The sequence below is a fragment of the Jaculus jaculus genome, chromosome 6 (genome assembly GCF_020740685.1).
Source record: "Jaculus jaculus isolate mJacJac1 chromosome 6, mJacJac1.mat.Y.cur, whole genome shotgun sequence".
NCBI lineage: Eukaryota > Metazoa > Chordata > Mammalia > Rodentia > Dipodidae > Jaculus > Jaculus jaculus.
The window spans coordinates 123,125,886-123,148,199 of NC_059107.1; the positions used below are offsets into that span (position 1 = coordinate 123,125,886).

General features: G+C 40.3%; 1 protein-coding gene across 1 annotated transcript in view; it reads right to left on the reverse strand.

The window, feature by feature from the left end:
• Window positions 1-22,314, reverse strand: part of Pawr (pro-apoptotic WT1 regulator) — a 100,537-nt gene that overhangs the window by 25,457 nt on the left and 52,766 nt on the right. Inside the window, exon 3 of the mRNA XM_045152895.1 lies at window positions 9,184-9,315. Within this exon, the coding sequence (XP_045008830.1) occupies window positions 9,184-9,315 (132 nt within the window). The remainder of the gene's footprint in view (window positions 1-9,183; window positions 9,316-22,314) is intronic.

The following is a 22,314-nucleotide window of genomic DNA, read 5'->3' on the forward strand; positions in this document are numbered from 1 at the left end:
AAAGGAAGTCACAGCAATGGCAACTGTGGACTGTGTGACACATGTGAATGGAACCATCGGCCCAGCCCTTTATTCCAGGCCTATAACTGAAAGCTGATAATTGAACATTTAAAAAGGGAAATGGAATAGCCGGGCGTGGTGGCGCACGCCTTTAATCCCAGCACTCGGGAGGCAGAGTTAGGAGGATTGCCATGAGTTCAAGGCCACCCTGAGATGACAGAGTTAATTCCAGGTCAGCCTGGACCAAAGTGAGACCCTACCTCGAAAAACCAAAAAAGAAAAAAAAAAAAAAAAAAAAAGAGAAATGGGATATGGGGGAAAAAGCTTTACCAATTACCAACACTTATCTTTAACAAATTTGTTTTAAGTATTTCAAGTCAATAAATTCCATTAGATAGTGTACACAGAATATTTACTCTCAAATTTTCATTTCTATATCTTATTTTCTAAGTAATATCTAAGCTTCTGAAAGCCAGGGACTATTCTCAGCAATTCTGTTTTTCTTGCTCTAAAACCTAGGGTAACCATTTCATCAGTAATCTACCAGTACAGTTAAACAAAAAAGAAAAAAACACTTGGAAAGTTGATAGATCCAAGATGCTGGGGTGCCTGGGTGGGCCTGAACACACAACCAGAATACAGAAGTATGGCTGGCAATGCCTGCGAGGACAGTTCTGCAAAGAGACTTTGACTCTCCCAGGTATCAGCTGCTCTCACTACAAGGAATGCAGCAAAAACCCTATCACATAAACTTCAATGAAGACTTCTTTTTACCTCTATATTATTAAAAAAGTATCCTCTATCAATCAAAGAGGTCAATAAATCTTTGTAATGTACATATCAGACGAGTAAAATAATGTATTTAGAAAAGTAAGGTATGTTGTTTAGAAAATAACAGCAAAGAATAGACTTGTGAAATCTAGTTCCCCTATGAGCAAGAGAGTTCTTTTATAATTAGATGGTGGAAAATGCTAAAGAACACCCCAAGTAAGAAGAAAATTTTACACAGATATATGAACCTCACCTAAGACTTGGTAACTAGAAGCATCTTCTCCTTTTGTGGTCACAAAAATTCCCAAGCAGAGGAACTAACTATATAATTACTAAGGACTTAGGTGAAGAATTACCGTGAATCATTCATTACCACTGAAGTTGATAATTGCACTCTAAATGTCACATGGTGTTCTAGGGCCTGCATTTACCTGATTTTATTTCACCTACAAGTTTTCAGCTTCTTAACAAGTTCTGAATGCCCACTGCACCTGTACAGACTGAGTGCATGGGATTTCCTTACTGATTACTCCAAGCTTGAATGAAGCAAAGGTCTCATTTAAACACAAAACAGTTAGTTTGTGCTTTACCAAAACTCATTCAGCTCCACAGAGGCATCCTCCCTTCCCTTAGCTATATAAAATATCCCACTCCAAGAAGATTGTTTTAGGTAAAGCACACTTGACATTGGTTGTGTAACAGACTTTGGGGCATTTGAAAAACCAAACTGCATAGTCTTTGAAACTTGTAATACCAGAATCAAGTAGAGTTGTACTTTTTACATGCAGTTGCAGTGCAGGGCGATCTTTCCATTTCTTCTCCATTCAGATTGCCTATAAGTAAACATTATACAACCTTACTTGTTGGACCCATCATCAAGTAATCCGTCAACAGCCTTTCACAGTGGCAGGATTAAAAGAGTTAAGGAAAGCAAAGAGTTACAGATAAAGACGACATGGTACTGTGGATGAGGTCCTTCTGTCACACATTAGGGCCATATTGGAGCAAATGTGGCATTTTAATGAGGTCTGAATATGAGATAGTGAAGTATCCATGTTAATTTCCTGTTTGTAAGCTCTGTGCTGTGGTTATTTTGTAGACTTTGTTTTCCCAGAAAATAAAGTTTTAGAGAAAATGGGGAAATCAAATATAACTTACTGTCATACAATCTATAAAGAAAAAAAAAAAAGATTCTACATAGTCTGCAATTTTTCAGTAAGTTGAGACTGATGTTAAAGTAGAGGTAAAAGATATCTCCTCAGAAAATTCCTCTAATCATACAAATATTTATCTCTCTTTTTACAAGTTCTCGGGCAGCAGTAACAAGGGTATGCCACCCGGAAGTCACACATTGTTACTAGAAAAATTTCAGTGCCAGGGATGGGATACCTTCCAGTGAGTTCTTGGCCAGAGAAGTCCCCAATGTCCCCCAAACATTACAGGCCATTGCCAAGGCTCTTAGTTTCTCACTAGGAATAGATGGTAAGACCCTACTGCTGAAGACTCCACATACTTTGGCAGCAAGGCCACTGAGAACTCTTGGTAGAACTGAACTAAAAACCTCCTCCATGTAGGCTAGCTGACAGAAAGCTGGAAAAAGCTATACTACATGCAGTTCAATGGGAGAGAGAAAAATCACCAGTGGAGACACTCAGCAGTGAACATTGCAAGCCTTAAATTTAGCCAGCCAGACCAAATGAGCCAATGGGTGCAACAGTAGCATGTCTGTTATGGGGGAAACCAACCACTCATTAATTGGACTGAGGCCCGCTCCATGGGAGGAAATAAATGCTTGGTACTGAAAACTTATGACAGGGAAGGTCATGAGCCCTAGGGTGTAAATGCTTGCTGGTATCTGGCTAAATGCATATATTATGCTCACCAAACTGCCCAGTAAGCACTTCTCTTAATGCTCATATTAACTCATATTAACACAACTCTTACTTTTGGAATAGAGAAGCTTCTCTTTTCAGATGGCAATAAAGCCTGGGATGACTCACAAGGCACCACAGTGCTAAGAACTGACAGAGGAGGGCTCAGCACTGAGACATCTCTATGACACCCTCCAAGGCTCAGGGTCCATTGCAGAAGAGGTGGTGAAAAGTACATAAATGCCAAAGGAAGGGTAGGACTGCTTACAATATATTATTCCAGACACACAATGGCCTGGATGTCCATGACCTCTCAGTGCCTGGTACTACCTACACAGAACCCTCATAATAGAAGGAAAAGATGATGACATCAAAATAAGAGAGCGGGGTGTGATGGTGCAATACCTTTAATCCCAGCACTCAGGAGGCAGAGGTAGGAGGATCACTGTGAGTTTGAGGCCATCAAGACTACATAGTCAATTCCAGGTCAGCCTGAGCTAGACTGAGACCCTAAGTCAAAAAACCAAAAAAAAAAGTAAGTAAATTAATATAAAATAAAAGAGAAACTAATTGAGAGGGGGAGGGAATATGACAGAGAGTAGATTTGTAAAGGGGAAAGTAGGGGATGGGAAGAAATCATCATGTCTGTAATTATGGAAGTTGTTGATAAAGTAAAAAAGAGAATGGGTGCACAAGGACCTCTAGCCACCACAAACGAACTCTAGACACATGTGCCACCTTGTGCATCTGGCTTAACATGGGTGCTAGGTAACTGACCCTGGATCTTTTGGCTTTATAAGCAAGCACCTTAACCACTAAGTCATCTCTCCAGCCCGCTTTATCTATTTTAGTTCTAGTAAGTTTCTCTCTGTAATCCTGGTCAAAGAAAACAATTCAAATCCCAAATGGCATATCTATAGAGTCAATTTGAGTATTATTCACAGTGGTAAAAAACTTTAACCATAAAGAATTACCACACATAGGTAATTTGTGGAAAAACAAAACCCTGTGAAAACTCACTATGTAGTATTGCAGTAGTCTATTTACAATGTTAAATGAAGGGTATTTGGCAAAACAGCCTGGTTGAAATAATGTTTGAAAAAAAGCAGACCAGGGCTGGAGAGATGGCTTAGCGGTTAAGCGCTTGCCTGTGAAGCCTAAGGACTCCAGTTCGAGGCTCGGTTCCCCAGGTCCCACGTTAGCCAGATGCACAAGGGGGTGCACGCATCTGGAGTTTGTTTGCAGAGGCTGGAAGCCCTGGCGCGCCCATTCTCTCTCTCTCTCTCTCTCCCTCTCTCTCTCTGTCTCTATCTGTCTTTCTCTCTGTCTGTCGCTCTCAAATTAAAAAAAAAAAAAAAAGCAGACCAAAAAGCACAGACTTTCATCACTATGACAAGAGACCTGACAAAAGCTACTGAAACAGAGGAAGGATTTAACTTGGTTCCAATTTTAGAGGTTTCGGCCCAAGGCCACATCTGAGACCATGGGGAGAATCAAAGGAAGAGGGTGAAGTGGAACAGAGCTGCTCACCTCATGATAGCTGGCAAGCAGAAAGACAGGTGGGAGATAGGAAGGCAGGGGTAGAGGCAAAAATATCCCCTTCCAACATCCTTTGCCTTTTGACCTATTTCCTTCCACCAGCTTCACGCATTCCACCAATGCCAACAAATTATGTCTCTACCAAGAGATGACTCCTCTGATAAGGTGAAAGCCCTCAGAAACCACTTACCTCTAAATACCACTGTGATAACCAAGCCTTTTACACTGGCACCTTTTGGGGAAAGAGTTCATATTTTAAAAAAAATACACACACACCCATATACATACATACATGCATACATATATATATGGATGGAGAGATGGGTCAATGGTTAAGGCAACTGCCTACAAAGCCTAAGGACCTGAGTTTGATTACCCAGTACCCACCTAAAGCCAGATGCTCAAAGAGGCACATGCATCTGGAGTTCGACTGCAGTGGCTAGAAGCCCTTGTTTGCCCATTTTTTAAATTTTGTTTGTCTCTCTTCTATTTCTCTCTCTGCTGGCAAATAAATAAATATTTTTAAAAGAATATAGATCTATAGGTGTAGATACCTTTTATTTCTGGACTAGTCCTATACAGATATGTAAGAACAAAAAATAGTAGTTTCTTCCAGAGATGCTAACTGGATGCTGAAGATTCTTTTACTTAGTAATTAATTAATTTGCAAGCTTTGAGAGATAAAGATTGTGTGCAGACACTGCAAACAAACTCCAGATGCATATGCCACTTTGTGCATCTGGCTTTACATGTAAATCGAACCTGGATTGTTAGGCTTTGCAAGCAAGCACCCTAACTGCCACCTCTCTAGCCCTTTTATCGTATATTTTTAAATGCTTTTTGAATTTGTGTCATGATTTTATCCCTTTTTATTTGTTGTTTTGTTTATTTTTATTTATTTATTTGGGAGTGACAGACAGAGAAAAAGAGGCAGAGAGGGGGGGGGAGAGTGGGCACACCAGGGCCTCTAGCCACTGCAAACGAACTCCAGATGCGTGCGCCCCCTTGTGCAACTGGCTAATATGGGTCCTAGGGAATCAAGCCTCAAACCGGGGTCCTTAAGCTTCACAGGCAAGCACTTAACCACTAAGCCATCTCTCCAGCCTGATTTTATCCCTTTTTAAAATAAAGTTTAAAGGTTGGAGAGATGGCTTACCTAAGGTTAAGGTATTTGCCTGTAAAGCCAAAGGATCCTGGTTCAATTCTCCAGGGCCCACGTAAGGCAGACGCACAAGGGGCACATGCATCTGGAGCTCGTTTGCAGTGGCTAGAGACCCTGGTGTGCCCATTCTTTATCTCCCTCTCTTCCTCTTTCTCCCTCTCTCAAATAAATAAATAAAATATATTTTTTAAAAAATAAAATAAAATAAAGTTTAAAATCTAGCAGTTCATAGAAAACAGAGCACAAAAAAATAGACCAATCAAAATTATTTCCCCCTTTTTTCCATGCTTCACTTTATGTATTTCATTTAATCAGAAATTTAAGTGGTTCCCCTCCCAGGTAGGGTCTCACTCTGGCCCATGCTAACCTGGAATTCACTATGTAGTCTCAGGGTGGCCGTGAACTCATGGCAATCCTACTTCTGCTTCTCAAGTGCTGGGATTAAAGGGGTGCACCACCACTACTGGCTTCTTTTTTAATTCTTCCCCTCCTACCTCTGCTTCCCACGTGCTGGGATTAAAGGGGTGTACCACCACTCCTGGCTTCTTTTCTTTTTAATTCTTCCTTTTTAAATATCCTTTTCACTGAATGATCAAGAATCATAAAACAATGCTAGAAAGTAGGGTCTTTCTCTGTCCTACTAAAATAAGCTTTAAAATATCCAAAGATGTCAATATTCATATTATCCATCCATCCCTCCCTGCCCCTGATTTTGGAGTTGTTAAATACAAACACTCTTGAGTTCCAGAATTTGAATTTAGGCCATAGCTCAGAGAGAAGTCAGCTATGTGGATACAGCATTTCCTGTTCTATGTTCACACTCCTGCATTTGAGGGACTATTAGGGAGGCTCGTGAAAGAACCTTATCTCCTCTCTCATCCTTAGTGAATTGCCTGACAAAGGGCATTTGAAGCCAAGATTACTAATGAATCATTATCCCAATTACTAATAAAACAAACAGCATGTGAAGAACTGAAGAGCAGGCCTGAAAGGAGACAGAACAGCTACAGGAAGACATGCTAGACAAAGCAGAAAGCTCCTGAATGTCCAGAGCTAAGCTAGAGTTCTGTACCCATCTATATGCTGACATACTGGGAAGTAACTAGACTGCAAGTGCATGGAGCCTTTCCTACAAGAAGAAACATACCCCTTCTCTGAAGCCACTGCCTACAACGACCTGAGCATGCCAAAGAACTGTGGCAAGAACTGGTGTTACGTCTAGACTTTTAATGAAAATGCTATGTTCTCTCTATTGCAGGAAGTTAAGCCTTCATCTTGTGGAAATCATCACTGAAACAGGCCCAGGTTTCATTTTAACTTTGTTAACAAATAATACCAATATTTTAGATGGTGATCAAGTCACACAAACAGTAGAGAGAATTATAGCATGTTATAACACAGTAGTACTTTAAGAACTGCGATGGTTATCATCAAGTTAACAGTGATTTGGGGGAATGAAGGCAAACAAGGACCTACATCACTTCATGAATCTTCATGCCAATTAATACTTTGTGTCTCAAGGACAGGAGGGAGGCCAGCAACTCCATTTGCTATACACTTCAATGTATTTTGCCTCCCTTTGCAAAATGCCTTCATAATTTTTCAACATAAGACAGGCCTTGTAGTTCCTTCTTTTTCATCATTAAATGGGGAGATGTGTAAATCTGCTTGAAATTCTTTTTAAAAGGATACCATAACACAATGTACTTAAGAGTCAAGACTGGAACTCTGAAAAGGCACTCATGAACTTAACGCCTCTCAACGTAAGCTGTGCGGTGGCTGCACTTGGCAGGCAAAGGCAGAAGTTGCTAGCATAGCATGCAGAGTTCTAGGCCAGACTGCAGATATGCAGCAACACCTTTCTCAAGAAAGAAAAGGAGCCAGACGGGGTGGCGCACGCCTTTAATCCCAGCACTCAGGAAGCACAGGTAGGAGGATCACCATGAGTTTGAGGCTACTCTGAGACTACACAGTCAATTCCAAGTCAGCCTGAGTTACAGTGAGACCTACCTCAAAAAACAAAATGAAAGAAAGAGAGGGAAAGAGAGAGAAAGGAAGGAAATGAGGGAAGAAGGGAGGGAGGGAGGGAGGGAGGGAGGGAGGGAGGGAAACAAACAAACAAACAAACAAGGGCTGGAGAGATGGCTTAGTGGTTAAGGCACTTGTCTGCAAAGCCAAAAGACCCAGGTTTGATTCCCCAAAACCCACATAAGCAATCAGATGTACAAGGTGGTACCTATATCTGGCATTCAATTTACAGTGGCTGAAGGCCATAGTATATCCATTCTTTCTCTCTCATAAATAAATACTTCATACTCATCTAGACACTGGGAGAGAAAACGGCCTCCACTTCATTCTCAAGTATAATCAACAGAATGCTTTCAAGGTATGTAAAATGTATTTGATAGTATAAAAAGCTTTGAGCATTCAGAAACTAAGCTTATACAACAAATGTTCCATTCAGTAAAACTGAAAACATGGCCAGACGTGGTGGCACACGCCTTTCATCCCAGCACTCGGGAGGCAGAGGTAAGAGGATTGCCATGAGTTCAAGGCCAACCTGAGACTCCTCAGTGAATTGCAGGTCAGCCTGGGCTACCTCAAAAAGAAAAAAGAAACAGAAAACATGGAGCCCTAAGGTGTGGTGGCACATACCTTTAATCCTACCACTTGGGAGACAATGGTAGGAGGATGGCTATGAGTTCAAGGCTACCCTGAGACTACATAGTAAATTCCAGGTCAGCCTGGACTACAGTGAGACTCTACCACACAAAAAAGAAAAAAGAAAAAAGCATGGACTAGATAGATAGGCGGCTTAGCTGTTAAGATACTTGCTTGCAAAGTCAAAGAAGGACCCAGGTTCAATGCCCCAAAAGGCACATAAGCCATTAGATGCACAAGGTGGAACATGCTTCTGGAGTTCGTTTGCAGCGGCTAGAGGCGCTGGTACACCCAGTTTCTCTCTATATATGTATATCTGCGTTATTCTCTCTCTCAAATAAATAAGTAAAAAGAAAATTTTAAAAATAAAACAAGAAAAGCAAAGTTTTAAATTTCACAGACTGTGACATTCATGAAATATTCTGGAGATAAGGACATTGGAAGGTCAGTAGCAGAGCACGTCCTTAGCATGTGAGAGGCCCTATATTCTAGGGTGTACACTACCCAAACCAATTCTGTAGAGTGATTTGTTTCATACTCAGAATAGCAGCTCATTTGAAATGTAATTGTTTTATTTTAAATTATGCAGAAATACAGATGGTTCTGGAGATTCATACTATCGTACTTATCACATTTGAATGCTTAGCTGAAGAAACTTTCACAGAACTTATTTTTGCTATGTAATTTAACTCAAAAGTCAGCCAGTCACTCCATTCAGCTAATTATCACCTTTTTTTGTTTTTATTTTGTTGCCCGCCCCCCTCCCCTAGGTAGGGTCTCACTGACCTGGAATTCACCATGTAGGCTCAGGGTGGCCTTGAACTCATGGCGATCCTCTTACTTCTGTCTCTCATGTGCTGGGATTAAAGGTGTGAGACACCATGCTCGGCTTAATTTTCACCTTTTATCAGCAAGGAGGTCATTATTTTTCTCGGTTATTTTTACATTGACGGTGTTTAAACCTACTAGTCAGTCAGTCGGCAAATATTCATTGTTCAGGAACTGAGCCAAACACTGCTAAGTCAAGAAGTATTTGACTACAAGGAAAATCAGTTGTTAAGTACACAGAAAAGCCTTAAATAAACCTGATAGTACCAAAATGGGACTGGAAAAATTATCAACAGCAACATTAAAAGCTGTCAATTAGCCAATGACATCTTGGTCATTTCTAATCCTCACCTGTGGCAGGTAGGAACCACCTGGATCAAGTAAGCTGGCAGCTTCGTTCTGCATGGTGTTCTGCTGTGTGATCGCATCTTCTCGTTTCCTCTCCTGCTGACCCGCTTCGTCATCTTCATACTCATCTAGACACTGGGAGAGAAAACGGCCTCCACTTCATTCTCAAGTATAATCAACAGAATGCTTTCAAGGTATGTAAAATGTATTTGATAGTATAAAAAGCTTTGAGCATTCAGAAACTAAGCTTATACAACAAATGTTCCATTCAGTAATATGTGCATTTGTTTCCCATACACTAAATTCTCTGCTAAAACCAGTACCTTCCCACTCTAACCTTTGAAAATATTATTTTTTCCCAAAGCTTTAATTATTAGTGACAAGGTTTCTTAAAGAGATGGTTCATTCATCCTTTACCATTCATTCAACAAGGAAACCCATTGTGTTTACTTTCTTTTTGGTTTTTCAAGGTAGGGTCTCATTCTGTCTAGCCCAGGCTGACTTGGAATTCACTGTGTAGTCTCAGAGTGACCTCGAACTCAAGTGATCCTTCTACCTCTGTCTCCTGAATGAAGGCATGTGCCACCATGCTCAGTACCCCACTGTGTTTATTTCCAACACAGGGATTTGCACAAAACGCACACACTTTAATTTATGGTCTAGTAAGAAAGAAATATACATAAATAGATAAGCCAATGATAAAGATCCTTCTCTAGAGAAATGGCTTAGTGGTTAAGACATTTGCCTGCAAAGCCAAAGGACCTATGTCTGATCCCCAGAACTCATGTAAGCCAGATGCACAAGGTGGCACATGTGTCTGGAGTTCACTTACAGAGTCCGGAGACCTTGGCGCAACCACTGTCTCTCTCTCTGAAATAAACATATAAATATATCTTATATACTATAAACTTTATAAAATATATTTTAGCACTGCCTACAAGAATATAAAGAAAGAATATTTTACCTGGGGCAGTAAGGATTACAAAATCTTATCTTATAAAAGACAGGTATAAGTTGGAAGTATATATATGGGCAAAAAATTTTCATATGGTAAAATGTTCATTATGATGAGGAGAATAGAAAAAGACAGTAATGATCAATCTCCAGACTTTCTGTAAGAGAAAACAAATTTTACTACTGGATGGGCTGTCTGTTCTTTAAAACCAATTTCTAAAATCTGTGAAAGGGTTAAATGTAAAATGTACTCCATGGAATCAATTCTGTTTGTGTCGCTGTTTGGGAAGTCTGTAGAGCCTTTAGGAGGTGAAGCCTTGCTGGACAAAGTGTGCTGCTGGGGTGAGCCCTAAGGTATTATATAGTCTATCCCTGCTTGGTACTATTGAGTTTTTCTTTTTTTTTTTTTTTTGTTTTGTTTTTCGAGGCAGGGTCTCACTCTGGCTCAGGCTGACCTGGAATTCACTATGTAGTCTCAGGGTGGCCTCGAACTATTGAGTTTTTCATTCCTCCACACTGCTGATGTGACAATGCTGTCTGCTCCTAGCACGCTTTCTCTAGTAACTGTAAGTTGAAATAAACCCTTTTGTTTCATAGAAGTGCTTCTGGTGCAACAAGAAAGTAAATGATACAGATATCAAAAAATGAAAAAATAAATATTGGCAGACATTGTTCACAAAGACACAAAGTCTATGCTAAGAAAGACTCCAAGAATGCCAAACTAGTCTTGATAGGACAAAACAGAGGTGTCAGAATAACACGCCAGGTGATTGGGGATCTGCAGAGAGCATGGCAGGCAGGCCACGGATGCCAGTTTGAGAAGCAGGAAACACAAGGTCACTATAAGTGATGTGAAAGAATCCATGTCAGGCGAAGAGGAAGTATGGGAACAGAATGGAACAGAAAAGGCAAGCTGAGACTCCAGAGAATGTTCAGAGTATTCCTCTAAAATGTAGCACACTGATTATACAGAAATCACCTGGACCTAGCTTGGCATGTCAGCTGGTCAAAGTTGGGGCAAGAAAAATTATGGTGCTATAACTACTATGACTGCTTGAAGTGTAAACTGCTCTTTTTTTTTTAAATTTTTTATTTATTTGAGAGCGACAGACACAGAGAGAAAGGCAGATAGAGGGAGAGAGAGAGAATGGGCGTGCCAGGGCTTCCAGCCTCTGCAAACGAACTCCAGACGCGTGTGGCCCCTTGTGCATCTGGCTAACGTGGGACCTGGGGAACCGAGCCTCGAACCGGGATCCTTAGGCTTCACAGGCAAGCACTTAACCGCTAAGCCATCTCTCCAGCCCAACTGCTCTTGACTAACACAAGAGGCCCAGGCTTTCTGCCAGGACCAAGAGGATAACGTCAGCTTACACACAGGATTACGTTAGCTTATAGGCAGGGTAACATTAGCCTATGCACGGGGGTATTTTAGACGTCAAAGGTAATTTTAGCCTACACATGGGTATGTTAAGATGTGCAGGGTAACGTTAGCCAACAGGCTCAAAGAATACAGATCATACCTTCTGTATTATCATATATTGTCTCTCTTCCTAATTTACTTTTTAATTCTGCTTAATTTTTCCTTCTGATATTTCCCCTCACTCAATGGTTTTATGTGAGAGGGGAGGTTTTCTTACTTCAAGATCTAATAAACAAATAAATGTAATTTCTAATATCACATTCATAATTTATATATAACTTATTGTGTCAATGTTGGGGTTACTAACTTTTTATTTTACTTTATTGTTATTTATTTGAGAGGGAAAGAGAGAATAGGGGCACCAGGCCCTCCAGCTACTGCAAAAGAACTCCAGACGCATGTGTCCTCTTGTGCATCTGGCTTATGTGGGTCCTGGGAAATTGAACCAAAGTTCTTTGGCTTTGCAGGCAAGTGCCTTAACCGCTAAGCCATCTCTCCAGCCCCTGGCTTTTTTTCAATAATCAACAATTGTGCTTGCCACGCACACAGCATGCAATAGAGGGACAATGCTTACAGTGGGCTATGTGAGCAGTGGCAACCCCAGCAGTACAGTCTCTGAGTTCACCCATGGGGTTTTATATCAAAATGCTGTCTTTGTTATGTATTTTATATGAGCACATTTTTCATTTTCTATTCTGTCGCATTATTAACTATTTTATCACTGTAAGTTAGTACTATCTGCCAGTCCCATTCCTTAGCATTTTTGGTGTTTTGTTTTTTTCCCCATGTAGGGTCTCATTCTAGCTTAGGCTGACCTGAAACTCACTCTGTAGCCCCAGGCTGGTCTCAAACTCACAACAATCCTCATACCTTTGCCTCCTGATTTCTGGGACTAAAGACTTACGCTACCATGCCTGGCTTTTGAAGCAGTCTCACTCTATAGCCCAGGCTGTCCTTGAGCTCAAAGAGCTCTTCCTATCTCAGCCTCCTGAGTGCTGGGAATAAGGGTGTGCAACACCACACCCAGCCCTTACTATTCATTTTAAAACGTTCTTGACCACCAGTAGTCAACATGTTTTCCCACTAGGACACTCTTACTTTAATACCTTCCAATAAATACATAAATTATTCAGAGAAAATTACTGAGAACATGTTAGAAGGTGATCCTACAACAGGGACCACCATCACAGTGCCCACAAAAGAGGGCTGTTGCTCTCTAGGCTAGCAGTGAGTTGAAGCTAAGAAAATGAAAAGTGCATGGGAACAGGAGATACTTAAGGCACATGCAGGCACAATGAGACTGTACAGTGAGTGGCAAAGGCAGAAGGAATGACAGCAGCAACAAGTTGCTCCTACTTGCCATTTGTGGAAGTACAAAGCTTAATTAACAGTGGGAAGTGAGGGGAATATGGTGGAGAGCATCTGAAATGCTGTGGGACACAAGCTGAAACAAAGAACCCAGGGTACACATGAAAGGAAACTTCTGATAGTGAAGCTATAACTCAAATTCTCAAGATTAATCTAAACACAAATTAATTTAGACAACACCAGCCAACAACCTGAGAGAATTCCGACAGCGACTTCTGGATTCTCTGGTATGTAACCATGCCCTTCTGCTGACCATGAGCAGAAACTGGAGAAAGGAAATGGGAATGAGGTAGCTTAGAATGAACAATGGAAAACCCATGATAAATGAATAAAATAAAAGCATGTGAAAGGTTTACTGAGTAAGGACTAAGTTCAGAACAAAGACCTGAAGACTTCAATGGTACAAACCTGTAATCCAAAGTATTAATAATTTATAGTACATTAATGTTATCAGTTCATTGCTACTTTAAAAATGTACTAATATTTTCATTCACTCATTGTCAAGACAGCATTTCAGTGTATTACTATATAGCCCATGCTGGCCTTGAACCTGTAATCCTCCTGCCTCAACCTCCTAAGTACTAATATAGTAGGCATACACTACCAAGCTTGGCCAACTACTGTTGGAATGAATGTGCAGCAAGGTCATCACATCCCCATCTCCTGTTCAGACAGGTTATGCAGAAGCAAGTCTTGACAGGTGGGCATTCAATGTGTAATTCATTTGACCACATCTCTGCTCATGTCCTTTTCCATCATTGTCTGACTTCTCCAATGCATTTCTTTCTCCTTCCAACTTACTAAGTGCAGTAAAGATTCCAGAATCATATTAGTTTTAGGTGAAAATTTTTTCCTTGGTTTTATGTTATACATTTGGTCATTCCTCATCACCCAGTCTGAACAGCTGGGAAGTAGCCTTGGGTATTTACAACACAAATTCCTCACACCAGTGTGAGGAAAGAGACTCTTCAGAAGAAACTGTCAAAACATGCAAATATGTAAAAAAGCATCTTATCTTAAATTTATCAATCAATGATAGCTTTTAAACAAGCACAGTGGAAAATAAACAACTGCCTTTTACCACAACAGATCACAAATAATTGTACTCCTGAAGAGGCAAGAATAAGAATTACCAAGGAAAACTAATGATATATAGGCTTAGCTTTCAACCGTTAACCATTATTTAAACAGTTGGGAATACAGAGCCTTTCGTCAGGAACTCCAATGATGAAATCCAGTCTCCTAATAGTTGCTCTTCAACTTCCTAGTTATCTGGGTAACTTACTAAATTACCTGGTGTTTCTGATTTTTTTTTTTCTCATCATTTAAGTGGAATACTATATTAACAGCTATCCCTTATAAAGTTGTGATCAGTAAAAGATATAGCACACAGTAAATGTTACACTGCCATGATTATTCTAACTCCAATCAAAGAACACTGAAGTTCATATAAACATGTTAAGACTAACAACTTTCTGTTTAACTTTTACTTGACACTGAGTCCTAGGCATTGTCCTAATGCTTAATATTTTTAAATATTTTATTTATTTATGGGGGGGCGGATAGAGGGATAATGGGTGCACCAGGGCCTCCAGACACTGCAAACAAACTCTAGATGCATGTGCCGCCTTGTGCATCTGGCTTACATGAGTAGTGGGGAATCAAACCTGAGTCCTTGGGCTTCACAGGCAAGTGCCTTAACCACTAAGCCATCTTCCAGCCCCTAATGCTTAGTATTTAAGTCTAATATTTCATCCTCACAGGAAGGTACTGTTATTTAGATTTTATAGAGTGCTGTTCCAACTGGATTCACTTTTTTTAAAACTTCTGTTAAGCTAATAAGCCAATTGTGGGGTTAGAGTAGTTTAGCAGTTAAAAGCACTTGTCTGCAAAGCCTGCCAGCCCAGGTTCAATTCCCCAGAACCCATGTAAAGCCAAATGCACAAAATGGCACATGCATCTGGAATTTGTTTGCAGTAGCAAGAGGCCTAGGTGCACATATGTGTACATTTTCTCTCCCCCTCTTTCTCTAATAAATAAACAAATAAATAAATGAATGATTTTTTTGAGGCATGCCCAACAGATTGGCATTTTTTTTTAATGCAAGAGAGCAAGAGTGCACACTCATGTGACAGGGAGGGAGGGAGGGCCGGAAAGAGAATTGGTGCACCAGGGCCTCCAGCAACTGTAATTGAGCTCCAGACACGTGTGCCACCTTGTGCACATGTGACCTTGTGCACTTGCATCATTATGTATGTCTGGCTTATGTGGGACCTGAAGAGTCAAACATGGGTTCTAAGGCTTCACAGGCAAGTGCCTTAACCACTAAGCCAACTCTCCAGCCTTGAATAAATATATTTTTAAATATTTATTTTTATTTATTAGAGACAGAGAGAGGGAGAGAGAAAGATAGAACGGGCATGCTGGGGCTTCTAGCCAGTGCAAACAAGCTCGACACATGTGCCACCATGTGCATCTGGCTAACATGGAGCCTAGAGAAACAAACCTTGGGTCCTTGGGCTTTGCAGGCATGCACCTTAATAGCTAAGCCATCTCTCTAGCCCCTGAATTTTTATTTATTTATTTATTTATTTATTTATTTATTTATGTTTTTTCAAAGTAGGCTCTCACTCTGGCCCAGGCTGACCTGGAAATCACTATGTAGTCTCAGGATGGCCTCAAACTCACAGTGATCCACTTACCTCTGCCTCCCAAGTACTGGAATTGACAGTGTGTGCCACCATGCCCAGCCATAAATATTTTTTTTTAAAGAAGACAGTTCTTCTACCTTAAAATGATTTATTTATTGAGCAGAAATTTGATTATTTCATATGTACATATGAAACTCAATTTTTAATTCTTATCAACATTTTTGTCTTTTAAATTTTTTATTTATTTTAATGTATATTTTATTTGAGGGAAAGAGAGAAAGATGTAGATAGAAAGAGAGAGAGAGAGAAAAAATGGCACACCAGGGCCTTCAGCCACTGTAAATGAACTCCAGATGCATGCGCCACCCTGTGCATTGGGCTTACGTGGGTCTGGAGGAATGGAACCTGAGTCCTTTGGCTTTGCAGACAAGCACCTTTTTGCTAAGCCATCTCTCCAGCCCTATTTATTTATTTTAGAGAGAAGGAGGAAGGGGGCAGGGAATGGGCAACCAGGGCATCCAGCCACTACAAACAAACTCCAGATGCATGCGCCACCTTGTGCTTACATGGGTCCTAGAGAACTGAGCCTGGGTCCTTTGGCTTTGTAGGCAAGTGTCTTGATCACTAAACCATCTCTCCATGCCAACATTTTTGTCTTTGAGACAGTGTTTCACCACGTTATCCAATCTGGCTTTGAAGATTGCCCTGTCTCAGCCTCTGAGTGCAGCACACTTCACACACAGCTCAGTTCTTCCTTTGTGTTTTGTAATTGCAAATCTTGTTTCATCAGACTTCACATTTCTCAAAGCAGGGACCTGATGCAGGATCCTTCAGTCTGTATTCACTAATATGTACAAAAATGGGAACTTAATAAGTATAGATGAATATTCCTTAATTTAGTATATTCTAAGATCTTATGATAAAAATTTTAAAACAAATTCAACAGAAAACTTGCTCATTTATTCCTTCTTTGTTTTTACTTCAAAATATACAAGAATCCAGGTATGATGGTCACACCTTTAATCCTAATACTCTGGGAGGCAGAGGTAGGAGGATCATTTTGAGTTCAAGGCCAGCCTAGGACTACAGAGTGACTTCCAGCTTAGACTGGGCTAGAATGAGACCATGCCTCAAAAAAGAAAAAGAAGGGGAAGGAAGGGAGAGGAGGTAAGAAGAAGGGAGGGGAGAAGAGAGGAAAGGAAAAAGGGAAGGGAAAATACCCAAGGAAACCCCTTCTATACTCAGAAATACCTTTTGAAACTACTATTTTATCTTAATTTCATTAAACATTCTTATAAGAAACAGTATTTTTAAAAATATTTTTTATTTATTTAAAAGAGAGAGAGAGAGGCAGATACATACAGAAAATGGGTGTACCAGGGCTTCTAGCCACTACAAATGAACTACAGATGCTTGTGCCACCTTGTTCACCTGGCTTACATGGGTACTGGGGAATCGAACCTAGATCCTTAGGCTTCACAGGCAAGGGCCTTAACCACTAAGCCATCTCTCTAAGCCCGTGTTAAGTATTTTAAAGAACTCTCATATCTGATATGCCTTAAAGTACACACTACACTGGAGCAGGAACGATGGCTCAGTGTTAAAGGCACTTGCATGGATGCATCACAGCACACATGAAGCCTGACACAAAGCAGCACATATTTCTGTGAGCCCAACACACCTGCAGCAATGGGAGCCAAAGCAGACGAATCTGCCTGCTCACAGACACCAGTGACAGGAGAGTTCCTATCTAAAAAGACAGAAAGAGAGGAAGAACACCCTGAGGCTGTTCTGTGACCTACACCCAGGTGCCATGGCCTGTGTGTGCCCACACACACACAGGTAATCAAAAAGTTAAGAACACTCTATGATGCATTAAAGTCACACTTCTTCATCATCAAAGCAAATCCCACTGTATTTTAAGCAATCAGTATAGATCACTATCACCTCCAAACTAACCCAGGACTAATAAACAGTGATTAAAAAATTCAGAGGATCCAAAGTTAAACTGGGTCTGAAAAAGTTTCAGACAGAAGCACTGAACTTTCTACTAATTTTATACAAGTGTTTATGAAAACATTCAGAATTTCCCATAGTTAAATTGCCAAGTGAGATTTGGGAGACAGAGAAAGTTAAAAGACTAAAAAAGTGAAGGCAATCTATCACATGCTAAGATTTGCTGAGAGTTCAAAACTATTTGGAAAACCCCATCGACAGTATGGTTTGTATACAAACTTGGACAAAAAGAAAGATAGCACTGACTCCTTGGAGCTTAGCGATTATCTTGGAATCATGGGTGCTTTCAGAAACAAAATCAAATGGCTTCTGTTCCATTAGTATTTTCACGAGATCATCATCATTTGAGGAATAGTATCAGAAGAAAAATTACTAGGTAGCCAAAGATTACAGAAAAAGCATTGTAAAGAAGGGGACCAGTCACTGCTAAGTTCCACAGGGACAGCACAAAGCTCTTGGCCCAAGTTTGCCCTGTGACACACCTGTTTGACTCTGGGTCTGAGCAGTTTACATTCTGCTTTTTCCCTCTTCAGGAATATTCATTCTTTACTAGTAATGTGTCCCTAATAAGTTTTCTATTCTTGTGCAATTTCCCTCTCCTCTAGAGTTCTATGCACTTTCTGGCCCTCCATACACACATGTTCAGCTAAAAAATATATTTCAATTTAAAATTATCAAAGAAATATCTCATAGTAATATGTACTTCCTTTGTTTAAAACAAACCCAAACTGGCCTTGAATGTAAGGCTGGTCCCAACCAGTACTTAGGAACTATTAAGTAAATGAATGAACTACTTTATAAGCAAAATAATCTCCTTTAAAGCCTAGCCTGCTCCCTGTGAAGGCAAGAACTCTCCTCATTGTTCCCTGGGGAGGTCAATACCCTAAATCCTGCACTTCTCTCCTACTGCACCACCCTAAGACTCAGGAACTCAGTTCTATTTGCTGTACCTTCACCTTTCCCAGGCTTACAACTAGTTGCACTAAAACCCACAAGCACAAGTCAGTCTTTATGGCCAGACTTGAGCTGCCTCCTACAGCTGGCAAATTTTTGGATACCCACATCAATGACAATGCAGGAGAGACAGGGCCAAGGAGAAGCCTAGTTAGTTAGGAGCAGAGGAATTTCATTCAAGTGGGATCCTGGATGAGAACTGTGTATGTATGCATGGCTGTCAGGGAGTCCAAGGTGATACTAAGCTGCATGTCTTATTACAATGCAGTGGATAGACAGTAAAGGAACTGAAAATAAAACTAAAAACTGCAGCCCCATTATCTCATTATATAACACACTCACCATTTAATGTTGGGTATCCATTTAGCTTTCACTATGTAACTTTTTCTCTCTGTGCCCTTCATTCTTAGTTTTGTTGATTCTACAGAAAGGCAATTAACTGATAATTTTTTAAAAATGAAGAACATTATCTCTACCTCTAATGCCTACAGCCCTGCCAAAACAAGAGCAAAGAAAATCTGAATGAAGTGTCTATCTACCCATAAGCAAGCATGTGAATGATCTGTGAACAGAGGGACATGGACACAATGACAAAGACTTTCTGCAGCTGCCTGGGCCTATATAATTACTTAGAATGTCCACTAAAATAGTTATTTAGTATCTGTTTTGTTTTGCTCTGTTTGTGGGATGCTGAGGATTAAACCAGACCACTGAAATATATATACCCATTCCTAGAACACTGTTCGAAGCTAGCTATTTCTGCTGCTTCTACAAGTCATTAAAAAAAAAAAAAACTTCATAATACACAGCTCTTACATATAATACCCATTCTTAACCCTTGATATTCAGAAACAAACCTCTGAAGGTGGTCCACTCAGAGGGTTTATTTGTATTTGTGGCTCAGTCTACAAAGGGAGAAGTGGAGCCAGAGTAAATGGGACATGGCCATCTGTGGTGGCACACTCATTTAATCCTAGCACCTGGAAGGCAGATGTAAGTAAGAGGACTGCTGTGAGTTTGAGGACAGCCTGGGACTAGAGTGAGTTCCAGGTCAGTCTGGGCTAAAGTGAGACCCTACCTCAGGGGAGAAAAAAATCAACTTTTTACATAGCATAATGAAGCAGTGTACAAATAGTTGGGGTCATATGAAAATTTTTCTGGCAATGGACTGAATAACAGCTACATTAGCAATTCACTTCTGACCTCCCATAAATGTGATTCTGCATGAAACACGTGATAGGCCAGTAACACTACTGTCTTGATTCATGTGTGTCAAGTCAGACGTTAAGACACAAGTTACTTAGGAGGAAAAGCATTCCTCTGCTGTGAACCTGCTTATTATGTGGTCTCTCTTCTTTGTAACTGAAATTTAAGATTTGTGTAAATTGCCAAATTCCCATTTTCCTTGGGTTTTAGTTTGTTTTAAAAGGACCCAAAGTTCTTGATCTCATGTCAGAAGGACAGACTAGGACTTATATAATGAGAAAAGAGAGAAAATAAAATGTTTTCAGAAAGTGAGTCAATTTTGTCTTAATTTTTACATTTACTGAAAAATGCCCTTGCACAGCATTCTTTGCAAAGCCTTTTTAAAGAATGATAATAACATCTTTCCCGTTACAAAGTTCGGATGAAATTTTATGCGTACCAATTACAACCACGAGGTATCATTTACATACCTCCCTTCAGCCTCTAGAACAAGGTTACTGTTGACCAAATCACTTAAATGGAAGATTTAAATAAGACACTAGGTAACTAAAATTCCATGTCTTTACCTCAGTTGCTTTCCTATTCCCTGTATCAAATAACCAGTAGTTAAACAGTGCCTTTGTTCAGAAAGTCCTGTAAAATATCTGTTACTTACGGGTTAACACATTCAAACCCCCCCCCCCCAAAAGAGGCAAAGATCGAACACTGGTGCTTTTGTTTGTTTGTTTTTTGAAGCAAGCCCAGGCTGGCCTGGAGCTCACAGTGATTCTCATACTTCAGCCTTCAGAGTGCTGGGATTAAAGGTGTGCTCTGGCACATCCAGTGAATGCTTTTATTTTACTTTGCTTGCAAAAATATTTTTGCCTTAAAAACTAAAAATCCAAGGACGAAAGAGATGGGTTAGCAGTTAAGGCACTTGCCTACAAAGCATAAGGACCCAGAATCAATTCCCCAGAACATAAGCCAGATGCACAAGGTGGAGCATGCATCTGAAGTTCGTTTGCAGTGGCTGGAGACCCTGGTGTGCCCATTCTTTCTCTCTCTCTCTCTCTGTCTCTTTCCTTCCCTCCTTCCCTCCCTCCTTCCTTCCCTCCCTCTCTCCCTCCCTCTCTCTCTCTCAAATAAATAAAAATAAAATAAAATATTAAGGCCAGGTATGGTGGCAAATGCCTTTAATCCCAGCACTTGGAAGGCAGAGGTAGGAGTATCACCGTAAATTCGAGGCCACTCTGAGACAACATAGTGAAGTCCAGGTCACCCTGGGCTACATTGAGACCCTACCTTGAAAGATCAAAGTTAAGTAAGTAAATAAATAAAAATATTAAAAAGAAAACTAAAAATCTAAGATCAAGCAATGCAGCCGGGCGTGGTGGCACACGCCTTTAATCCCAGCACTTGGGAAGCAGAGGTAGAGATCGCCATGAGTTCGAGGCCACCCTGAGACTACATAGTGAGTTCTAGGTCAGCCTGGGCTAGAGTGAAACCCTACCTCGAAAAACCAAAAAAAAAAAAAAAAGAAAAAAAAAAGAAATGCAACTTTATACTAGGTCTAAACTGAAACCAGGATTTAAAGTTCACTTAATATTCCAAGTAGACGTCAGTCGATTCATCCAGGGCTAGAAATTTTTAAATAAAGGTAGCAGTTTCCAAGCCTCTCACAAAGGTTCGGTAAGCTCTCAGGCTACTTAAAACATAGTTTACATTTCTGAGGAAAATGAAATGATTTAGACCCTGAACCACTAACTTACAGCGGTTCAGATCAGATGCTAATATATTTCTCTCTAAGCCAGTACTGCCTTTCACCAATTCTTTTTAACTTAAAAAAAAAAGTTCCTCCACCATCACTGTGAAATAGGAAATAAAAATAAGAGTCCCCTTGATTCCTAGGCTTAACAAGTTGCTCAGTGACCAAAAGATGCATACAGCCAATCAGACAGAGATTTGGTTATTTAGAAGGTATTAAACATAAGTGTTTTAAAAGAAAAAGGAAAAAAGAGTTGTATATAATATTTGTTCAAATAGTTGGCTACTAAATTGTCAGAACATACTTAGGTTGCTTGAAGCTGACTACTAAATGGAACTTCAGTCAGGCATCACAAATGACCTCAACAACAGGGTGTGGTGACTCAGTCATATAATCCTAGCTGTTTTGAAGGTTGAGGCAGAAGGATCACAAATTCAAGATCTTCTGGACTACAGAGAGAACCGGCATGGTAGTACACGCCTTTAATCCCAGCACTCGGGAGACAGAAGTAGAGTTCAAGGCCAGCATAAAAAAATTACTGAATGACACCTTATCTTGAAATAAAAAGTGAACCAAGTGTTGCGGGCCCTGCTACTGGTACAGTATGAAGCCTCTGCTTACAATGCAGGAGGGCCTATGTTTAATTCCCAGGACCACAACAACCAAAATTAAATGACCTTTCAGTCAAGAATGGACCCAACGGTACAATTTTAACCAAGTTGAAAAGCCTGCCCCTAAGCAATGAAACTGTAGCCGCTGTCCATACGCTCTAGCTGTCCCTGTAACACCGTAAAGCACTGCCTTATTCATGTGGTTGTGGT